General features: G+C 50.1%; 2 protein-coding genes across 2 annotated transcripts in view; one reads left to right on the forward strand and one right to left on the reverse strand.

Moving 5' to 3' along the window:
• The first annotated feature begins 569 nt into the window (after window positions 1-569).
• ZFTA (zinc finger translocation associated) lies at window positions 570-12,044 on the forward strand. The gene is made up of 7 exons (XM_024748520.1): window positions 570-617; window positions 716-787; window positions 2,769-3,720; window positions 5,587-6,084; window positions 6,613-6,999; window positions 7,440-7,991; window positions 8,153-12,044. Exons 1-7 carry the CDS (start codon window positions 570-572, stop codon window positions 8,608-8,610), a joined length of 2,967 nt encoding a protein of 988 aa, XP_024604288.1. The 3' UTR covers window positions 8,611-12,044.
• A 9-nt stretch (window positions 12,045-12,053) lies between these two features.
• Window positions 12,054-23,211, reverse strand: part of RTN3 (reticulon 3) — a 58,571-nt gene continuing 47,413 nt past the window's right edge. Inside the window, exons 2-7 of the mRNA XM_024748599.1 lie at window positions 20,419-20,626; window positions 18,355-18,493; window positions 17,845-17,914; window positions 17,321-17,367; window positions 15,968-16,026; window positions 12,054-14,264 (exon numbers count right to left, since the gene is read on the reverse strand). Coding sequence (XP_024604367.1) covers window positions 14,219-14,264; window positions 15,968-16,026; window positions 17,321-17,367; window positions 17,845-17,914; window positions 18,355-18,493; window positions 20,419-20,626 — 569 coding nt within the window. The 3' untranslated portion in view covers window positions 12,054-14,218. The remainder of the gene's footprint in view (window positions 14,265-15,967; window positions 16,027-17,320; window positions 17,368-17,844; window positions 17,915-18,354; window positions 18,494-20,418; window positions 20,627-23,211) is intronic.

The following is a 23,211-nucleotide window of genomic DNA, read 5'->3' on the forward strand; positions in this document are numbered from 1 at the left end:
CCATCAGTTGCCACGTCCTGTAGGTTCTACCCTCTTAATATAGCTCAGTCTAGGACCACTGCTGGCATCTACAGGGCCTTTGTTAGAAATTAGTTAAAAGGGCCCTCCTGGGGACTTCCCTGGTGGTCCAGTGGGTAAGACTCCACGCTCCCAATGCAGGGGGCTCGGGTTCCATCCTTGGTCGGGGAACTAGATCCCGCACGCATGCTGCAACTAAGAAGCCCACATGCCACAACTAAAGATCCCGCATGCCGCCACGAAGGATCCTTCATGCCACAACGAAGATCCCGCGTGCCGCGACTAAGACCCAGCGCAGCCAAAATAAATAATACAATAAATAAATATTTTTAAAAATCACATTCATTTAAAAAAGGGTGGGGTGCTTCTCTGTGCTAGTGAAATAGGAAAAGATGCTCGCTGTAGGTGGAGGCAGCTTTCAGGTACACGCTTGGCTAACAAATAGCTTGTGGGTGAGAAGAGGTGCACCTTCCTCCTGGCCCAGCTGGGGGCACAGGTGGCACTTCACACCCCCCTCCAGTGTCTCTGTGTGCAATGAAGATGGCACCACGATGTGCTGGGACCCTGCTCAAATCTTCGGCTTCCTCTCCATGCACCCTGTAGCTGCTGCCTTACAGCCTTTCTGTGGCTGGCATGGACGGCTCCAACTGTGTCCCGTCTTTCTCTCCCTTCTCGCCCTCCTCCCTTCTGTTCTCAGGGCTGCCTGCTGGCTGCCCTGCACACTGGCTCCAGGCACTCCCCAGGCCTCCGGGACAAACACGGACTCTCAGCAAGGCACCCGAGACTCTCGTCCCTGCTCTTTCCATTTCCTTTTCTGCCTCTCCCACCGGAAATCTTCCTTCACCCCAGAGCTTCCCTGCCTCTATTTCTCATCCTGGCAATACCTCCTGGCTTTTGAAGACTTGGCTCAAGCCATACCTTCCCTAAGAAGTCTTCCCCAGTTGGTTGGGTATCCTCTCCCCTGGCACTTGTCATCCTGTATTGCAATCAAGGATGGCTAGACATTGGGCACCGGGAGCACAGTGCCTAGAGCCCTTGATAATCTTAGGGGCTCATGAAAATATTTTAACTTATTTAAAAATCAGAAGAAAAAAAGAACTTTAAGGGTCAAAGAAAGTGTGTTATTTTTTCTCACATCAGAAAAAAAAAATTGTAGGGCCCATAAAAATCCATTAAATCATTTTTCCTTTCCTTTTTCCTTTTTCTTTTTTTTTTTAGAGGAAGACGCCCATGGAGGCAAAAGTACCTAGGACCCATGAAAAGTCTTAATGTGACCCTGACTGCCATTGTCCACCCAGTAGACTGAGAGTTCCTAGGAAGTGGGGAATGGAACCTCCCAGAGCCGTGCTATGTAATCTTTAAACCTCTGTATCCCTAGCCCAGTGCTACGTACTCAGGACTGGCTCAGTCAATGCTTTCTGAATAAGTGGATAAGTAAATGAATGAATGGACTTGAGTGAGACTCTTGACTCTGAGTCTCCATTTCTTCATCTGCAAAGCAAAGCTTCATCTTTGTAGGGTGGCTGTGAGGATCAGTTGGTGAGTGGAAGATGCCTTGGACCTGTGGAGCTTGGAGCGGGTCCTGAAGCTACGCAGGGTGTGAGCAAGGAAAGGAGCCAGAGGTTGTTAAAAATGGCTCTAGGTGGTGTCCATACCTTTTTGTTGGTAACAAGCAAAATTATCCTATTTATACACAGAGAAAAAGAACCGGAAGGACATTTACCAAAAGTGTCTCTCAGTGGCCAGCTCTGAACTTGGGTTGTCTTTGTAATTGTTTAAAAAACATACTTAGGAACATGTGAAGGCCAGGTCTGTGTCTTATTTTCCTTTTGTGTCCCTGGCCGGGCATAGGCGAAGGACATATGAATAAGGGAATCCCCCATCTCATGGCCCCATCTGGCACCACATCAGCACCAGGGCCCCTGGTGGGCACCCAAGTGGGTGGAGTGCAGCAAGGCCAGTAATGGAGAGAGCAGAGCTGTAGGACAGAGACTCTGTTTACCCAGGGTGATGTCTCTCGCAGGCCATCATGGGGACTGAGGAAGAGATGGGACAACATCTCCAATGGGACAGACACCTTTTAGACACTTCAAAAATTTTAGTTCCTGGTCCCTCTTCACGAACACTTAGGAAAGCAGGCTTCCTGTGTCCCAAGTAATTTAATATTTCCCATGGCTCCCCAAGGACTGGAATCGTTTCCTTTTTATAAGCTGTGGGTGCTAAGGCAGAAACAGTATCAGATTTGCGCACCTTGCTCACTGCTGTCTGCGCAGCGCCTGGGAGCATGCTGGCACACAATAGGTGTACAGTGAGCAAATGAACGTGTCAAGAGTGACTTCTTTAACGGGTCGCTGGGCACCTCCCCGAAGAAGAGAATAAAACCCACCTCTAAATAATGAGACCCTGTATGGACTCCCGCACCCTGTAATTTGGATCTCTAGGAATCGCCTTTGTTGTGGGCGACCAACCACAGGCACAGAAAGCACCTGCTTCTCCAGCCGGTCCTCGAGGAAGGACTCCAGGCTGCCGTGCCCCTAGCTGCTTCTCCAGGTCCCTTCTCTCCGCTTCTTGGGACCTGGGGCTTCCGAGGCAACCCGGGGCTCGCAACCAGGGTCCGCCCCAGAGCTTCCCAGCCGTGGTGGCGCGGGTCCCCAGGTGCCCGACTCCCCGCCCGGGGACAGCGTTCTTCCCTTCCTCGTGCGGGGCAGAGGGTCCGGGACCGCGTTTAGGGCCTCGTGTCGCACCCCCAGGCCTGCGGGGGCAGAAGCCTGAGTCACGGCGGCGCACGCCCTCCCCTCTCGGCTTCCATCCTGGGGCCACCTCCGCCCGGCAGCGTCGGGCCCCGGCGCAGCCCGCTCTCCGCGGTCTACTGCGCGCCCCCTCTCCTCGGCCTGAGTCTCTGCGGCCGCGGTCCCCGCCCCGGCCAGCTCCGGGGGAGCTTGGCCCGTCCACCCTCCAATGCTGAAGGCCGAGCTCCCAGCGCTCCCGGGCGGCTCCCGCGGGAGGGGGCGCGGCCGCCCCCGCGGCTCCACCCTCTCTGCAGGGACGCGGCCATCTGGGGCCCCTGCCAGTCGTGTCCGCTCTGGGGCCCGCGCCTAGCTCGCGCGGGAGGAGGCAGTCCCTGGCAGGGACCGGGGCCTCCCCACCGGGCGACCCCCTTGCCAGCGCCGGTGCGGGGAGCCGGGCGCTTAGATGCCCCGAGGGGGCAGTGGCTGCGAGCCGAGCTTGGGTGCAAGCGCGTCGCAACGGACGCGGCGCCCCTGGCCGCCTCGGTGACCCTTCAGGAGCCGGGACCCGAGTCCCGGAGGCGGCGGCGCGGGCCCGCGAGGACGGCGAGGCCCGTGCTCCTAACGTCCGCGGCGGGCGAAGGCTGCAGAGCCTTGGTCGGGCTGGTCGCCTCATGCCTCTCCCCCCAGCCCCCCGCGAGCTGGCAGGAGGAAATAGCGCGCGGCCCCTTTAAATTTACCCAGGAGCCCTTAAAGGAGCCCCAGGGGCCCCAGACAGGAAACAAAGGGGGGGACGCGGGCAGGGCGGCCGGGGGCGCCACCTGGCGGGCGCGGATGGCGACTGCAGGGCCAACGGGGGAGCCCCCCGCCCAGCTCCCGGGGCTGGCCCGCGGGGCTCGGGCGGATCCCCTCCCCCTTAAAGGGCCCCGCGGCCCCCGCCTTGGAGGCCAAGCTGGAGGGGCCCCAGAGGGCCTGGGCAGGCGCCGCGGGGCTCGCGCTCTAGGCTCTTGGACTTGCGGCCCCCGCCCCTTTCTCTTTCAGACTCCCAGGTGGTCTCCCTTATCCGGCTGTCTCTTAAAAGTCTGCCCAGACCTTGGGTCCCTTTCCGGGCTTCCCACCAGAGGAACTGTGCTGGGGACTTCGCTGCTTTAAGTTGGGCTGTCCTCTCCTCTGTGGCCTTGCCTAGAGAAAGGAACCCGTTTTCTTTTTCCCTACGTTCTCCCTGGGAAAGAGCACGGCTTGCGCCTCTTGGGGACCTACCAGTACCTTCCCCACGGCGGGCAGTCTTTAAAGGGATGGGCTCGCCCACAAAGGCATACACCCCCTCCAGTCCGCGCGTTACCCCCTCCCTTCTTTTCAGAAAATTTGCCACAATTTGTCAGCTATAGGGGTACCAGCCAGTCCTCTTCGTTTGCTCTCAGAGGAGACTGTTTTTCTTCATCCCTCTGCTTCATGGTCAAAGCCTTAAGACCCTGCAGACTGTCCAGGCTAGGGAGACTCAGCCCTAATCCCCGAGCTCCCCTCCCAGAAATTCCCCAACCCCTTTTGTTTTTAAAGAATCCCAGCTCCTCCCCTTTTTTCGGCTCTTAAAGCGCCAGTCCACCTTAGACTAACATCCAGCGCTGGAAGGATGCTCAGAGACCAGCTAGCTATCCAGTGCCTTTGCAGACAAAGACGCTTAGGCCCAGAGAGCGGACATGACCTGTCACAGGTCACGGAGCAAGTTACCAGTGAAGCCAGGAGTCGAACCCAGGTTTCTGACTCTGAAACTAGTGTTTTCTTTTTCTTTGGATCTACTTACACCAAAACCAAACAAAAACACAGTGATGACAGGAGCCCTCTCTGATCCTGCCTTTTGTTTCCCAGGCCGGGGGATTCTCCACTGGGAGAATGATCACACCTGTCTATCCAGCCTATTTGTCCAGGAGACCCTTTTCTAAATAAAATAAGGTCCAAAGTGTAGGGAAAGTGGGGGACTGCTCAGTGTCTCTATTTGGCAAAAGGGAACACCACTGGGTTGGTGGCCTCTCCACTGACTGCCCTCTGATTGCTGGGCAGTGGCCGGCTCCTGGCCAGAGCAAAAAATAAATCCCCAGAAAGACTTAATGGACTCCAGTGGGTGGTGGCCACTCCCTTCTGCAGAGCCTTCAGTAGCCACTCTGGTGGCCCTCCTGCCGTCATCCCCTTTCAGTCATCGGCTCTCCCAGACTCTAGGAAAGTCAGAGTCCTAAAAACTCCTTTCTCTGGAGGTGCTGACAGCTTTGTCACGGGGATCCCTCCTGTGGGTCTCTAAATTTGGGGAACTGACAATGCTTAGTGCCCCTTAAAATGGGATTCTCAGGAGGGTGTATTTGAGGCATTATTGGAAAAAGGGAGAAGATCATCTTTGGGTGGGGCCTTCCTGGCTGGGGCCTTGGGCAGTGGGTCCTGTGTGCAGCCCTGGATGCAGACAGATGCCCCCTTTGTTCTTCTCACCCCGCTGCGGCTGTAACCGCCCCGGCATGCGGCTCTCCTGGCTGTACCCCTACAGCTCTCGTCCAAAAAGGGGGCCTTGCACAGCCTGCTGCCTCCTTGGCTTTCGGCCTTCACCTTATTTTTTAAAAAGTCAGAGCTGTGCCCTGCATTCTTTTGTTCTTGAGCCTCTCTTAAAGGGGTCTTGCTCTCTGTAAAGGACCAATGTTTTGACGCCCTGCTCTCCCACTTCCCTTTTATTGCTGTTGCCATCCCTTTCCTGCCCCTGAATGACCTCTCTCCCCCCTCCCTTCTCTTGCAAAATCGAAGCCCTAGGTTCTTTCCCTGGAAATCGGGGATTGAAAAACTGTCTCCCTTTCCCCCTCTTCAGGGCAAGATCTTCAGCTGGAAGGGGGTGCCTTGGGGAGCTGGGGGAGTGCCCCCCTGCCCTCCTCCAGGGCTAGGGGACCAGCATCCTCAGGCAGGAAATACTCAGACCACTGTGAGGCCCGGGCCTCGAGGCCTGGAAAGAGCCGCATCCCTGGCCGTGACCACCGGCGCTACTACCACGACCACTGGCGGCTGGAGTACCTGATGGACTTCAACCCTGCCCGTCACGGCATGGTGTGCATGGTGTGCGGCAGCTCCCTGGCCACTCTCAAGCTCAGCACCATCAAGCGACACATCCGCCAAAAGCACCCCTACTCCCTGCATTGGAGTCCCCGGGAGAAGGAAGTCATCAGCAACAGCTGGGATGCCCACCTGGGGCTGGGGGCCTGTGGAGAGGCTGAGGGCCCAGGGGCCCAGGGGGCTGAGGAGGAGGAGGAGGAGGAGGAGGAAGAGGAGGAGGAAGGGGCTGGCCTCCAGGCTTGCCCTCCCAAGGGCCCAGGTAACGTAGGACATGGGGAAGCAAGGGCGTGGGTAGTGGACGGGGCCGGGTGGGGACAGCCTGGGCTTCTCAGCCAAGTAGCTGGTTTTCTGGAGCAAGTTTTTGCTCCTTTTTGGGGTGAGGTCTGTCTATTGGACAGTAGTGCGGGAGAGACAGTGGGATTAGGGATCTAACCACTAACCACTCTGTGGTTTTAGAAGGATCCAGGGAGTGGAGGCTGGGGAGAGAGGCCGGGGAAGGTCTGGGAGCAGAGGGCACTAGAAAGGTATGACTGACAGTGAAGTCTAGGGAAGGGGCTAGAATGTGGGTCTGGGGGAGGAGTCAGGTGGGCTGAGGGTTTGTGTTCAGGAGGATTAGGGGCTGGAGGAGTGAAGACCTGAGGGGAGAGGAAGGGCAGGGGAAAGCTTAGGCAGAGGGCTCAGAGTCAGAGTGAGGGAGAGGCTTATGGATGGAGGACCTGGCTGTGGTGGTGGGGGCTCCCCGGGAGGGCCAGCGTCTCAGTTCCTTCCCTTCCTCCAACCCTTTCAGGCAAAGCCCCAGCTGGTGGGGGCGGCCGGCGCCAGCGGCGAGGGGGCCCAGGGGCACCCCGGGCTCGGCGTCGGCGCCTGTCTGCCTCCCGGAGGGCTGGGGGCAGCAGGGGGCTGGGTGCCCGGCGCCTGGAGCGGAGGCTGAAGGAGTCCCTGCAGAACTGGTTCCGGGCAGAGTGTCTCATGGACTATGACCCGCGGGGGAACCGGCTGGTGTGCATGGCCTGTGGCCGGGCACTACCCAGCTTGCACCTGGATGACATCCGTGCCCACGTGCTGGAGGTGCACCCCGGCTCCCTGGGGCTCAGCGGCCCCCAGCGCAGCGCCCTGCTGCAAGCCTGGGGTGGCCAGCCCGAGGCACTGTCTGAGCTCACCCAGGCCCCACCAGGTGCGAGGCCCATCCCAGGGCCAGGACCCCATCATATAAGGGCTGCAAAGTGAGGTCTGTGGCCAGAACCGGGAGGGACTCATCCCCCCCTACACACACATGCACACACACCCGGGAGGACTCATTCCTCCCCTACACACACACACACACACACACACACGGGAGGACTCATTCCCCCCTACACACAGGAGGACTCATTCCTCCCCTAAAAGGACTCATTCCCCCCCTACACACACACACACACACACCCACACACACACACCCGGGAGGACTTATTCCTCCCCTACACACACGCGCACACACACACACTCCCTCTCCCTCTCTCTCTGGTTGGGCCCTCTAGCTTAGGGCTGGGGTGTGGAGCAAGGGACCCCGTCTGTGTGGGTAAGGGCAACCCAGCCAGCAGGCTGAGCCCCTCTCCCTCACCCCTTCCCCAACAGACGATGACCTCGTCCCCCAGGACCTGACCAGAAAGAGCCGGGACTCGGCCCCCGCTGCTGGAGCCCCCTCCTCTCAGGATCTCAGCCCCCCAGACGTAAAGGAAGAGGCTGGCTGGGTCCCTGAGAGGCCCGGGCCGGCAGAGGAGGAGGAGCTGGAGGAGGGCGAGAGGGTGGGGATCCCGGGCCGGTCTCCGCGGGGCCGCGACCACCGCCGCCACTACCAGGAGCGCTGGCGGCTGGAGTACCTCATGGAGTTGGACGGCGGCCGGCGCGGCCTGGTGTGCATGGTGTGCGGGGGCGCGCTGGCCTCGCTCAAGATGAGCACCATCAAGCGGCACATCCGCCAGCGCCACCCGGGCTCCACGCGCCTCAGCGGGCCAGTCAGGGCCCTCATCGCCCAGGAGTGGAGCGAGAAGGCCGCCCACCTGCTGGCCTTGGGGCTGCCCTGCCCCGAGTCCCCCAGGGACCCTGCCGCCCCCAGCACAGCCGCAGCCTCCGAGGAGGGGGGAGGGGAAGAGGAGGAGGAGCCAGAGGAGGAGGAGGAGTGGTGGGGTGAGCTGGCGGAGGGCCAGAGCAGGTGGAGAGGGAGAGGGGCCAGGGCAGAAGGGGGTGGGGAGAGTGGAAGGTCGAAGGGGAGAGGGGAGTGTGGGACAGCGCAAAGTGGGGGGTTACGAAGCCCAGACGCTCCAATGCGGTCCTTTGTTCCGTCCTAGGCGACGTCCCACTTTCTCCTGGAGAACCGTCGGAGCGGCCCGCCGAGGAGGAGGAGGAGGACGATGAGGACGGCCCAGAGCCCGGGGGACTCGCTTTCCCACCCCTGCCGCCGCCGCCTCCCCCGCCGCCGCCGCCCCGCAGCCGAGAGCAGAGGCGGAACTACCAGCCGCGCTGGCGGGGCGAGTACCTGATGGACTACGACGGCAGCCGGCGCGGCCTGGTGTGCATGGTGTGCGGGGGCGCGCTGGCCACGCTCAAGGTCAGCACCATCAAGCGGCACATTCTGCAGGTGCACCCCTTCTCCATGGACTTCACGCCCGAGGAGCGCCAGACCATCCTGGAGGCCTACGAGGAGGCGGCACTACGCTGCTACGGCCACGAGGGCTTTGGACCGCCCGCCCCGGCACCGCGCGACGGCGGCGCGGACCTCAAGGCGGGCGCCGTGTGTCGGGCGTAGAGGACTCGCACTCGAGGGGCCGTGCCCGGCTGGCTGTCCGGCTGGGAGCCCCAGCTTCCCGCGGCCCAGGCCGCTGCCGCTGCCCCCCGCTGGCCGGGCCGGGCGGAGATTCGGGATTGGGTGGGGGTCTCCGGCTTGCGCTCGGTTCCAGAGAGTTCCCCAGGCTAGTCGGGGCGCCGCAGGAATCGCGCTCTCTTCTCGGGCCCGGAGCCCAGGCCCTCGCCGCTCAGGGCCTCACGTTCCTGAGAAGCCACAGCGTTTGCACGGAGAGCTTCCGGGCCGCGGCCGCACCCGCGAGGCGATCCTGTGCCAGGCCGGGACGGGGGCACCGACAGTCAGTATTAGGGCCCCAAGTAGGTGGGGGAGGCAGAAAGGACGCACCGACCCCTTTTCACGGCCGGGGGTCCAGCTCTCAGAGCTGTACGTCGGCAGGCACGGCTCCCGGGTCGGGGCGGCTGCTGCCCAGTCGTTAACTGGCTTTCTCGACCGCTCCGGGGCCTGGACTGCGGACGAGGGCCTTCCTCGGGAGGAGAGGCGACGGGGCTGGGGAGCCAGCCCGCCAGCCCGCGGTGAAGGCGCGTAGTACCGCGGGTGGTCGGGTGGGACGGTGGCCCGGGGCGGGGGCGGAGCTGGGCCGGGCCCCGCCTGCTGTGCCTGCCTCCGGGGCGGGCTCTCCGAGACCGCCCCACCCGCCTCCCCGGCCCCTACCACGGCCGCCCCGCACCGAGATCTTGTAAAGGGATTAGCACTTTTTTCCTTTGCTCCTCTCTTGCTCCGAAGGCCTCCGTTTACCCTGAGCTCAGTCAGGCGCTCCTGCTTCAGCGCCCGTCAGTCCGAGCCCGGGGCACTGGAGGTCCCGGCAGTTGGCGTTGTGTTCCTGTCCCCTTTTGTACGCGGTGGACGCGCCACCCGTTCTCAGCCCCCAGGGCCTGGGGCCGGGCCTCGGCCTTCGTTTCTCTTCCCCGCGGCAGCGCCAGGTCCTGAGGGGCCGGGAGTGGGCCCCACGATCTCCCAGGCAGGTCCGAGAGGGATGTGTAGATTCATTCTCCTGTGGAGAACAGGTGGCCCCGAGATCAGGCCATTTTTGCTCTTTGTATTTTATTTTGAAACTGTATTTAATGCTTTTATATGAGAGGGGGAGGGGCGGGAAGAGAGCTGTCCGTCACCCTTATGTGCAAATGTCTTATTTATTATGCGTGTATCAGAGATAAGCTGTGAGGTGGTGGAGGAAGGACCTAAAGGGAGGAGGTGCGAGGAGGCGCGGATGGGAGGACCCCAAACACCATAGACTAATGTGTGCCTCACCGGGGCCCCTCCTCGGAGTCTCTGGCACCCACTGTCTGCTCTTCACATAGGCCAGTTCCTTTGGTCTTAAAGCCTGAGAGTGGGGAGGTCAGCGGGTTGGGACTTCAGGGCTGGGTCTGGAGGGGAAGGGGCCCTGGCACCTGGGGCCAGGAGCTGCCTCCGTGGGTGGGAAAGCAGACAGCAGAGAAGCCCTTCCTCTCATCCCAGTGCCCCCAGGCCAGAGCCCAAGGTTCAAGTGCCTCAGGCCCAGTCCCCTTGACTCTTCCTGATTGGGAATTGAATTTTATACCACGGATTTTATAGCATTTTTATATAATTCAAGATTGTCTGAATTGGAAGGACCTTGGAGATCTAGTACCTGCCCCCACCCCTTTCACAGATGGTAAAATGAAGCCCGGCAACTGAAATGATCACATACACACACCAGGTAGGAATAGTACTAGGACTAGCATAAAAATCTCAACTCCCAATTCAGTGTTCTTTGCACTACACGGCCTCCCAATCTCTGGTGAGTTAAAATTTCTTTTACCATTAGGCCTGCCGAAGGATGACCTGGGCTGGGTGCTGCAGGCCCGCAGCGCAGTTCTGGCCTCCTGGGGATGGCAAAGAACGGCACACTTGCTTGTAACGAATTGAGTATCCTATAGGGCAGCCTTGCCACCACTGGCTTCAGCTGGAGGGCACCAGCAGCAGCCTTCTCCATCAGAACTCCCGAAGCAGGGCTGACTGCCGCCCGGCCCAAGGCCTCTCTACTGGGCAAGGCTCTGGTGGTGTGTTGTTGATGCCACCAGGGGTTCAGGAAATAACTGCATGGGCTGTCAGTTGACTGAAAAGTGAATTCCTAGAGTGTCTGAACCTCCAGGTTTTTTGAGACAGTATTAAAAGCTTCAGAACAGGGATTATGGATGGCACCAGTTTGGACACTGCCATTCTTTTATTTTCCTTCATGCATGTTGTTTCAGCTCCAGGAGTGTTGTGCCACTTTTGCTACTCTGCCCGTTCAAAAACAGTAGGCAAACTGGGGCAGTTATTATAGTCATCCAAGCCCTCTGCCGAAGTTCAGGTAAGCCAGGGCAGAGAGCAGGGTGGGAACGGTGTTTCCCCTTGATAGGGAGAGGACTTAGGAGGGCAGGAGCAGATGTCTTTAGTAAGCAGCAGCCCCGAGCACCCCACTGGCTCTCAGAAGTGGCCACCAGGACAGCATCATCCCATTAGGAACTTAGTAGAAAGGCAAATCCTTGGGCCCCACCTTGTAGATCAGAAACGGGGGTGGAGCCCAGCAGTCCGTTCTGAAAAGCCCTCCAGTGACCATGAGGCATGCTGAAGTTCTGAGCACCAATGATCTAGAAAGTGCCACTGCGGTGATTACTACTTTGCAGCTATAGCCTCATGAGTTAGGAGATTAGGTGGTCCCCATCTCTAGGTGCCTCCTCCTTGCCTTGGGAGTCTGATATGAACAGGTGAAGTTTCTTCATGAATTTTTTTGTTAATGGTATGCTTGCTATTATGGCCAATATGTAAATGTTACTCTGAATACATATTTATATACCATGTTAGTGATATTATTTGAACATTTGTATGCGTATTTGTGAAGTTGTTTGCATCAGTTATTTTTTAAAAATTTCAGCCTAAGTTTTCTAAGAGGTATGTTGAATAAACTTTTCAAATCCAGCTTAAGGGTCATGGCAGCCTTAGTTTGGGGAAAGAGCTAATCCGAGACAAGTTCTTTCAGCAAAAACCTGATGGAAAAGTTTCCATTTGCCATGGTGATTGACTCTCATTTTAAGTACATTGTGACTGAGTTATAGGCTGCTTCATGTTGCAGGTGGGGGAACCTTCCTAGGTTGGTGTAAACTGGGACAACAGACCCCTCTGGCCCCCTTCCACTCATCATTCTTTCTCCTAAGGTCATCTCTTAGAGGGTCTCTTATTTTCTTTCAGAAACCAAGTGCACAGTTTTGCTCTACTATGGAAATTCTACAGTCTTGGAAATCATTACCAGTATCAACTATTAGTCGCTTTTTAATGCCTCAAAAGTGGAGTGGGAATGGGGGCCAGTGGAAGCCTTGTTTGGTTCTTACTTTGCCCAAACTGTGTATAAAGAATAAAGTTAGCAGAATGACACCACAGTCACTGTGTTCTTTTCTATTATTATTATTTTTATTAATACCACATCAATTTGCAGTTTTACAGGAACCAAGATTCAAGCTCCTTAGGCGCTACTGTACTTTTATGTTGCACGCACATACACGCACACACAGTTTCGTTAGTAATTTTTCACCTATAGATTTTTCTTAAAAAAACAAAAAATTCCTGTGTGGCACAAAGATCTGTCCAAATTAATCTAAACACAGCACTAATAAAACAAAGAGCTAGGTGTGGAGGCTTCCAGTGCAGAAAAAGGTCCTTTGGAGGGGAAGCCCCAAAAGATTTTCAGTACACTTACTTCCTGGGAGGGCAAAGGATGGGGATGGAGAATGCATGCCCTACTATGACATGAAATCAGTTCAACATTTCAAAAGGAAAGGGGGCTAAGAAAATAAGTGGAGTGGAGTAAGGCAAGGGTACCTTTTACCCGTCTAAATTCCTAAGTAATTTCCTCAACAAAGTAGAAGGAAAACTTCCTTACACTACCTTCTACAGAGCTGCACTGCTCTGGGACCGTCAAAGACTGTAGCCTTTAAAGTCTCCAGTGCATATTCCCTCTGGATTATCACGACTATGAGTTACAACCTGAAGGAACTCACAGATGATTTTCTTTCAAATTTACTGAATTTTCATGTTGGAAAGGGAGGAAGACACTTAGAAGTCTCAAGTGGGGATCAAAGATCCCCAAACGCCCTCCATCTGATGTCAACGTGAACTGTTTTGTTGTCTTTTAATTGTGTACGGGGCCCGTCAACACAATCTGGCCCTGCCTGGTCACCCTTACCTAAAGCTTCTTGGAAAACACTCTCAAAAGGTACCCTGTACCACAGTAGAGGTGCCAAGACATTTTATGTGCCTGAAAATGAAAGGAACCCTCAAACAACACACACCCAATAAGCTAGCCTCCAAGTTAAAACTCCCTATGAATCACAAAATGCACTTCCTTACACTAATCTGTGATCTCTTAACCACAGACACAATCTCCTCTCAGGCCAGCTCAGCTTTGGTCCTTAGGGGAAAACGATGAGCACAGGTTAAAGATGTACCATGTGCAGGAGGAAAAGAGAAAAGAGAAAAAAGGCCTTTGTGTTTCTTTAGTTCACCTCTTGAGAATGTCTCCCCACCATGGACTGAGACAGGATTACAATAACCCAATAACTGAGGAGCCCACATGCAGATTAATTTTTTTCTCTAACAAGTTTACAGCAGTGTACAGCAGTTACAGACATTTATTTTATAATAAGAAAAGTACAACCATATTTATTAAACTTGAGGGCAGGAAAGAGGGAGGAAAGCCCACTCAGGAATAAGCTCTCAAACTAAAGCTCAGAACTGGTGTCCGAAAGAAATGACACAGACCCCACCGTCCCACGTGGCGGAGCCTTTCCTCTCCTAAGGGTGAGCGGGAGTCGCAGCAGCACCCCTGTGCACTCCTCCTCATTCTACTTTCCATCTTCATTCTTGGTTATCGGATGGCATTCTGAGAATCAGGAATTATCACTATCAACTATAAGTTATTCATAGAGTTGAAAGTTATATCGTTAAATGAAGAAGAAGAATATTAGGGGTAGCTGCTCACATCGTGGGGCAGGAAGATGGGATCACAGGGCTGCAAAAAACAAAACAAAACAACAACAACAACAAAGAGGGAAAGAATCCCATTCTTGTCCCCAGATAATTTCTTTATAAGTTAATCATTATTTCTTAACTTAAAAATAAGGGCAAAAAAAAAAAAAAAATAAGGGCAAAACTATGATGGAAAGCTATGTAAGACTGACTAGTCCTTGAAATTTGAATAGAAGAACCCAAGAGATGTGTTTTATTTTCCATTTTCTCCTTTACCTCCAATCTTTCCCCTCCTTTCTAGCTACAGGTAAAGCTCCACCATCATTAAGGTATTGATTTATCCTATTAATTTGATTCTTTCTTTATTCTTTTGGGTTCTAAGATATCAGTTCTTTTTCAAGTCCAACAATTCTTGTGCTTGATACTGAGGGTAAAGGGAAAGGAGGGGAGAAAACACCAAATTAAAAAAAAAAAGCTGGGAATGCAGGCTCAAGCTGACACTGAGCACGGTTCCTTCATAGTACAAGTAACAACATTATAACTATTAAATGGTGTTTTAGTAACTGTTGCATTTCTGGTTTCCATGTACTTATTCTGCCTTTTTCTTTGCAATTCCAGGGAGTTTTGCTTGAATCCTATTGAGGAAAAGGAAAAAAAAAAAAGGGTGAAAATATAGACATTAGTTCTAGGTTTTTATTTTAACACTGATGCTAGAAGACACTCCTGGATTTACCGGAGCCATGTGAAAAACACTCCCATTTCCACAGGGCTTCCTCTGGATGAGAAGTGGCAGGGGCCGAGTCTGGCCTGGGATGAGCTGAGGAGTATACCAGGATCCGTCCCCCTCCCTGCTGCTGTGCCTGCTGCCTGAACCTCCTGGCTCCTTCACTGGGGGTTCCAGGGAAGAATGAGATGTGTCTAGGCATTATGCCTGCTGCCTGTCCTCTTTGACTGCCTGAACCTCCTGGCTCCTTCACTGGGGGTTCCAGGGAAGAATGAGATGTGTCTAGGCATTATGCCTGCTGCCTGTCCTCTACATGATGGCAGTGCCAGAGCCCCTTTCTCTTGGAATGCCAGGTTACCCATTAGTGTCACAGAAGGAACCAGGAGTCAAGGGTCAAGGTCACATATAAAAAAACTACAGGGGCTGGCAATAGCTCCCCGCCCCTCACAGGACACCAAAGCTGTCCTTTATTTTGTGCACTGAGGTTACCCATCACTAAGGGTACCAAGGGACATTCACATCCCTCAGCTAATGTCAAAGCTACTCCCCACAAACGATACATCCCACCGAGTGGGCCAAATCAGCTCACACTGCTAATCAAGACTTTAGGTTTAAAGCTAAGTTATGATCATCTTTTACAATAAGGAGTAAACAGCAACCATATACAAATTTGCCCTAACTGCCCTTGTCTGACTTGACCTCCAACGTCTACCTAAGAAAGCAAAAGAGTAGGTAAAGATCCTGGCATCAAGCCAGAGCTGTCTGGATATAGTCAAGATTTCCTCTTATCAAAGCTGGAAAAAGCACTAAAATTTGGGGTGTGAAAGGTGGGAGTGGGCACAAAGAGGATTTCAATGCTTGTGATGTTTTGTCTCTTAAAGAATATCTGAAGAAAACATGGAAAATATGGAAAAATATTAACATTTTAATTCAAAGTGCTGGGTTCCATAGTGTTTGTTACAAATAATTGAAAATAAAAGAGAAACAGTTCTGTGATATAATAAGGAGTCATGAAAATGTCTACCAACATTTTATACTTGATTTAAATATTAAAGTGGTTAAAACAGAAGGATTTGGTAGTCTTAGAAAAAAGAGGTAGCTTTGAACTTTAATACATTGATTTACTAAAATTTTTATTTCTGAAAAGGGAGGGAAGAGTTTAGCTTAAAATTGATATTTGTGAAAACTGGGGACTTCCCTCTTGGTCCAGTGGCTAAGACTCCACGCTTCCACTGCAGCGGGTGTGGGTTCGATCCCTGGTCGGGGAACTAATTACCTAATTTGCCACATGCTGCGTGGCATGGCCAAAAAATAAATAAAACTGATATTTGTGAAAATAAATGAAGGTGAGTAGACAACCATGAACATTTAAAAACCGGTTCAAAAAGGCAGAGTGGTCCTAACTCCATTGATCCTTTTTAGTGTAAGATACAAGGCATGCTTTACAAAGACGCAGATGAAATAATTTTTAGTAAAATCAAACTATTAACCAAGGTTTTCTTTTTCCCCAGGGTAAAAATTACTTTCTTTGGCATTAGCATTTTACACAGGAGACTAACAATAATTGGGGGAAAGCACATGTCATGATGAAATGTAGGACCTAAGCGTACTCACTGTTCAACAACTGACTTGGTCTGACTGCGGACGATGCCGACATGGTGATCGATCCGGATCTTTAACGAAGAAAAGCAACTCAGTTGTGGCAACACACACATTAACCATTTTCCTGAAGGTAATTTGTTTTTGTCTACTTTAACCCTTTTTAAAAAACACTCTGGAATATTCTGGAAAATGAAAATAGTGCTCAGTTTTAAAAAGTACTTGCTAGGTATTTCCTTCAGAGACACTGGAGTATATAGCATTTTCTGAATACTAGAAACTGTGTCTAATCTATATTCTGTAATCAGAAATGTGTTTTTACTCCTGGGTGACACTAATTCGTTTAATATCAAAAAGCCATGAATAGGGCTTCTTCCCTGGTGGTGCAGTGGTTAAGAATCCACCTGCCAATGCAGGGGACACGGGTTCGAGCCCTGGTCCGGGAAGGTCCCACAAGCTGCGGAGCAACTAAGCCCGTGCACCACAGCTAGTGAGCCTGCGAGCCACAACTACTGAGCCCGTGTGCCTCAACTACTGAAGCTTGCGTGCCTAGAGCCCATGCTCCACAACAAGAGAAGCCACCACAATGAGAAGACTGCCACTGCAACCAAGAGTAGCCCCCCACTTGCCGCAACTAGAGAAAGCCCGGGCGCAGCAACAAAGACCCAATGCAGCCAAAAATAAAAAAAAAGTAAATAAATTTAAAAAAAAAGCCATGAATAAAAGTCTGCTGATGCATGACTTAATCTATCAAGAATAACCTCATAGCATCTAGTATACTCTGTATACACCACTCTACAATGCAAACATCTGTTCATACTGATGGATTCCCACAATAGCCTTAACAGTTTAAGTTTCTTTTTAGACACCAGCTTTTACTTAAGCATTTTTTCAGCTTATTTTTTGGGAACAGATCCATGTGATAAAAACTCAAAAGGTGGGGACTTCCCTGGTGGCGCAGCGGATAAGACTCTGCGCTCCCCAATGCAAAGGGCCTGGGTTCAATCCCTGGGTCCGGGAACTAGATCCCACATGCATGCTGTAACTAAGAGTTCACATGCCACAACTAAGGAGGCCACCTGCTGCAACTAAGACCCAGCGCAACCAAATAAAAACAACAACAACAAAACCCTCAAAAGGCACACAGCAAGGTATAAGTGCCCTTCCTACCCTTATCTCTCCTAGACATTCAGCTTCTCTCCTTAAAGGAAACCACTATTACCAGTTTCTTACAGGCACCTGATCTATAAAAATAGACTGTAAAAATGGTTAGAAAAGGATTGCTCTGAACTTTCAATGCCTAGAAAATGAGCTAAAATTAGTCATACATCAACTGGCATATCTGATTAGAAACAGACAAATGCTTACCTTGTACTTCTCATAGACAACTGGAACACTGAAAATGAGCAGTTCAGCTATAAGACAGAACCATGAGACATGGCAAGTGTAAATGTGAGATGGTCACAAAGTCTCAAGACATAGGTAACAGGAACATTTTTCCTCATAAAATATAGGGAAACACAGATCTTCAATATGAGAAATCCTGGCCAGAGCTCTCAATTAAGGACAGTTAGATACAGGTACACAGGCTTCCTTCTTTGTACTACAAATAATTTCCAAATTATGAAAATGATTTCTACAAATAAGATCCCCATATTTAAACCAAATCTAGACAACTCTCCTTTATTTCTAGCTGTCTGGATATTTCTTTTTAGGTAGGACCATTTAATAAACTTGCGGCCATAAACACAGATTCCTCTGAGGTCAAGGTCTCTACGGATGTTAAAGGCTGGGCCAATGTGGAAGGACTGGAGCAATGCTGACAACTCTCTTTGCTCTTACTCTTACCAGTTACTTCATAGAGCCTGGAGACATTTTCCTTGCCATCTTACCAAGAATCAGAAGGGTGATCCCATTGAAAACGGCACCAACGTAGGTCATCAGCCACATGAAGACAGCCAGCTGTGAAGGCCAACATCAGAGGGTTAAGCAGGAATAATCGTAACGCCAAGTTCAGGTTAATTGATGCCATTCTTCTCTAGCTAACTGAGTCTGCATAAACCTAGTGATGTATGCCATAAATAGTTTCAAAATGAAGGTTACCTCATTTGTACTACACATTTGAGGATGCGTAAGAGAATTCTATCGTTCTCTCAGGCCCCCAAACAGACTGTAACTGCATTTCTGTCAATTATCAATACGTTAGCCTTGTTCTGATGTTAGTTCTCCAGGTGCAGAGGTACCTCCTTTACTAACTCCTGTCCCCATTTTTACAGGTTGATTGAGAAAAGCATACATTTGCTTTTGTCTGACAAAACCCTATCAACTGCTTTTCCTCTGAATTATAACCTAGCCCCTGATTTTCCTCAGCCTCACCACCGAAAGCTGTAGAGGCAACTAACCTTCAAGGAGTCAACCAGATCTTCCACCAGAAAGAGACGAATAATGAGTTTCAGGGCCCTGTTGATGTGCACCATGGCAGCGTTCACGTAATTATGGAAAGCTTCTGAGGACAGAGTGATGTCTACATCCAGGTAGGCTCTTCCAGAAGAAGAAACAACAGTCACACATTTGACATGGCAAGAGAAGATCTCTTTCTGTTAGCACAGAAGTTCTTTAGAGTGTGAAATGCCCCAAAGGGTGTGTTTTAGCAATCTGCAAAGGCATTTTCTGCTGCCATGGGGTGGGGTGGGGGCACCACTGTCATTCAGTGGGCAGAGACAACGCTGCCAGATGCCTGCAGTGTGGGAGTGTCACGCACAAGAAAGAACTGCCCTATACCTGCATAACGTTTACTGCCTCACAGGGTATTCATGAAGGTGAACCTATTTATAATTATCAAGAGCCCAGAACATATAAAAGCAAAGGATTTTTTCCCACAGTTTTAACATATCCTGAATTGCCTAAAACTGTGTTTTGTTTACGCTAAAACCTTACTAAGATTTTCTCCCATCATTTTAGAAAATCACACCTATAAGGGAGATTATACATGTATGTGCAAGTCTTTATTATGGGTTTTTTTTTTTTTGGTGTAGTTATGTCCAAGCAATTAAATATTGACTGGAATGCATATTATTTTATTGTCAATGGCTTTCTATTTATCACTCTTTATAATAATGATCAATTTTTAAAATGTTGTTATATAATATACCATACAATGGTATATTATATAACATTATATTACATGGTATATTATCTATGAATTTCATTTCAAAATGATAAAGGAGGCATTATAAAATATTTGTTAAAAAAACAAAAAGACCTGGGTTCTGTCCCCAGACGCATTACAGAATTGAGATACAACCATTTGCTCATAATCTGTTCATTCATTTGCTCAGTACGTGCTGCGCGCCTACTGAGTACCAGACCCTCTGCTAGGTGTAGAGATATCAGGAAGATAAAACTGCTTTTGCCTTAAAGAGCCTCTAGTCTTGTGGGAAAAACAGAAGAGTAACAGACATGTTTTTCTTTCCTATTTATTAAGAAAATATTTACCAAATACAAAAGTTATAAAAATTAGATGCTGTAATTAATACAACTTAGCAAAACACATTTTATAACTCCATAACAGTGGTACGCAAAAGGGAAAAAAGCCCTGCTAACACACTGGAACTTGTGGCAAAACAGTAAAATTTACCCACTCAACCAACCAACAACTATTGATTTGTTAAAACTAATTTACAAATAATTTTTAAAATGTCATGTATAGTTTAAATTATCGCTTCTATTCTCACCAGGAGAAAATACAAGGACCAGCGCTGCAGCCACACACCTGTTCTGTCAGAGTTCTGAGAGATGACAGAAGTGTTTCTTTTTCCATGAGAAGAGGTTTTAAAAAACTGTCATTTTGAAAGTAAATTAAAAACTAACAAACAAACAAAAAAACCCTGTCATTTGCTGATGTTAAAGCTTTTATGGTCTAAGACCTTCAAGAGGAAAAGTGTGAGGAAAACGTTTGTTAAATGTAGGAAAGGTTAGCAACTGGATTCTAGAAATGCATGACCTACCGACTTAATCAAGACCTGCCCCTGGTATTAAGGAAACTAAAGGAGAGACAGGAAGGAAATCAGTAATAAAACCAAGAGTAAATACACTGAGTTCTGGTATCGCCAAGAATGCAGCCTCAACACCAAGATTTCAAGGCTGTTTTAAGAGTTAACTATGTGGCGGCTTAAACCTGTACTTGGGACCCCATCTGAGTGCTGTCCTAGACGCTCTGCTTTCCCTACTGACCCTGCTCAGGAATTTAGATAGTCCTTTTTGGTGAGCCTCTAGTTTGTTAAAAAGTTCCTGGCTCCCAACTTGTTCACTTCATAAGGTGGTCTCAAGATGCTGCTTCATGCCACTGATCGGCTGCATTAGGCCCTATAATTCTTGACTTTTAATCAGGTCTCATTTAGATCTGACCAGCCTCAGTGAGTCCCTTCCCTAAATTGTAGAGTGTTACTTGTGATACTTCAACTCACTTGAATGGATGGCCTTCTTCTGACTTCTGTACAGCTTGGATGACAGACTTGTAGACCCTGAAGCTGATGGTGACAGACAGAAGAGCCAGGATGAGGTAAGAAACCACACTGATGACACTGAAAGCTGCCAGGGAGAGCAGCACGATCAGTGTGGTGCCAAAGACAAACCCAGTCTTCTTCACATCTCGCCAGAAAATTAAGTCGTGCACTGCCAAAGGAAAACGGATCGTAAGTTATATGAACACCCATGAGCCACAAGGCTAGGACTGTTCTCCCTGGCTGTGTCCTGCACACTGGAGAAACATTACACTCGCATTCAATTACAGGTGCAGCCCCGCCTTAAGACAATGATAAATGAAAATCAAATTACATCAGGGATGATGATTCACACTGCCAAAGGTACCTCTGGTTTCTGGACAGGTTTACAGAAACTTAGAAACTGACTTTTTAGTCGTGGCTACTGAAGTACGATGGGGTGAAACCTCATTTACTTTAAATGTTTCAGTAGAGCAACTGTGGGAAAATCTTGCTGTTGACTAAATTAAGCAAACCATGCTTATAAAAACATACCAAGTTCTGTTAGCGTTGGTTACAATGAAACACCAGTCTCTATGTTGATCTGAAGAGAACTCAAGGAAGGATTTTGGGTAGGGGACCATATAATTACTAAACGATGATACTTTTGAAAATGAATGGGGACACTGTTAATAACTTAGGAAATAGGTATAAACCAAGACTGTCTCAGGCAAGTGGGTCTTATGGTTGGGAAATCCAAACTGGAAAAATCTAAGTTCCTCTCCTTAAAGACACCTCAAAAACTCCGAGTGTGAGGGCTAGCAATTACCTCCAATCTAGCAATGACACAACATTTGAATTTCAATCCGTGAAGTCTAACTTCAACACTAATAGCCCTATGCAAGTTTCTTCTGTGCTACTCTCTCCTTCTAAAGAAGAGTAAGGACTTTGGAACTGGAGAGACAGGAGTTTGAGTTCTGGTCATTTTTAGCCATGTGACCTTAATTAACCCTTCTAAACCTTTGTTTTCTCATTTATAAAATGAAGAAGGTGACATCTATTTCTTAGAGTTGTTTTAAGGAACATATAGAGCTAATGTATGCGGAATGCTTGTTAGCACTGTACACAACACATGTAAGCACTCAGATTTTAACTATAATCCATATACGTGCGCCACAGTTCACACGACTGCAAGGACAGTTTCAACACAGAATGCCTATTCATGGAACCAACAGATACCGTGTGCCTCTTGATTGATGCAATGCACTGAGAACGGCACATCACTTCAATGGTATTCTTGCCAAACCAAATTACCTGAATCTAATGAGAAAGCACCAGATAAAACCAGTTTGAGAAAAGTCTACAGAACAATTGACCAGTATTCTTCAAAAATATCAGTGGTATGAAAGACAAGAAAAAGCTGAAGAACTTTTTCAGATTAAAGGAGAGTAAAGAGGGCTTCCCTGGTGGCGCAGTGGTTGAGAGTCCTGCCGATGCAGGGGACACGGGTTCGTGTCCCGGTCCGGGAAGATCCCATATGCCGCGGAGCGGCTAGGCCTGTCAGCCATGGCCGCTGAGCCTGCGCGTCCGGAGCCTGTGCTCCGCAATGGGAGAGGCCACAGCAGTGAGAGGCCCGCGTAAAAAAAAAGCTCTAACATTAAAAAAAAAAAAAAGGAGAGTAAAGAGACTTGACAACACGTAAATGCAAACTGTGATCATAGACTGGATAAGGGGGTAAAAACAGCTATAAAGAACATCGCTGGGACAAGTGAAGAAGATTGAATGTACACTATATAATTGATAAAAGTACCGTACCAATGCTGGATTTCCTAAATTCAATAAACATACTGTGGCTACGCAAAACAATTCCAAACAATTTCTGTTTGAAGGAAACATACTCCAAAATATTTAGGGATAAAGGGGAAGGACATTTGCAAGCAGTTCTTAAATGGTTCAGGAAAAAACATGTTCTATAGAGAGAGGGAGGGAGTGAAAGCAAAAGTGGTCAAATGTTAACAACGGGTGAACTAGAGCAAAGGTTATATGGGAGTTTTTCTTGCTGTGTTTACAATTCTTTAAGTTTGAAATATTTGAAAGAAGGACAGAAAGAGAAAAGCTTAGAGGATAAGGCTGGGCCTAGAGAGAAAAAGACCTTAATGTATTAGAGAAGGAAAAAGGCATAAAAACGTTAGCCTAAATGCAAATCTACCTTTGTGCAAATTAGAAAAAGCCACCCTTCCTCGTGAACTTTACTGCCATCTGCTGGAAAACCGTGACGAAATAGTCAAACCTACAATGATAACACATGTGACTGGTGCCCCCTATAGGTGTGCAGTATACAAGCTGCATAACAGTTTGGAAGGCCCTGGGCTCGGCCTTAAAAACAACGGTAGAATTGTGGTGTGGGCTAGAAGCAGGAACATCCTGGTTAGAAGGGGGATAACAGAGGGCAAGCTGGGAAACGATGGTTCAATACAACAAACCTCTGGGATGCTCTCTGACCACAACTTCCCACAATTTGCTCCTTCACCCCATTCAGGTCCTGGTGCACGGGATCCAGCCTCAGAGGCTGCCCACCCTATCTCACATCCTCTCCTCCTCATTCTCTGTCACTCATCGATCTCCTCATTCTGCCTTATTTTTCGTCAGAGCACTTGTCACTTTATCCACAGCAGGCTCTTCATAGCTGTCCTTAAACATGAGCTAAACTAAGCTAAGGACCAAGAGACGGCATAAGGGCTTCCCTGGTGGCGCAGTGGTTGAGAGTCCGCCTGCCGA

This window comes from Neophocaena asiaeorientalis, unplaced genomic scaffold (assembly GCF_003031525.2).
Source record: "Neophocaena asiaeorientalis asiaeorientalis breed wild unplaced genomic scaffold, Neophocaena_asiaeorientalis_V1.1 scaffold43, whole genome shotgun sequence".
Lineage (NCBI taxonomy): Eukaryota > Metazoa > Chordata > Mammalia > Artiodactyla > Phocoenidae > Neophocaena > Neophocaena asiaeorientalis.

Excerpts from the sequence above, each read along its gene's own strand:
- ZFTA (XM_024748520.1), top strand. The coding sequence starts at position 570 with ATGTGCTGGGACCCTGCTCAAATCTTCGGCTTCCTCTCCATGCACCCT. Across the intron at positions 618-715 it reads GCTTCCTCTCCATGCACCCT|GGCTGCCTGCTGGCTGCCCT; the intron begins GTAGCTGCTGCC and ends TTCTGTTCTCAG. Across the intron at positions 7,000-7,439 it reads GCTCACCCAGGCCCCACCAG|ACGATGACCTCGTCCCCCAG; the intron begins GTGCGAGGCCCA and ends CTTCCCCAACAG.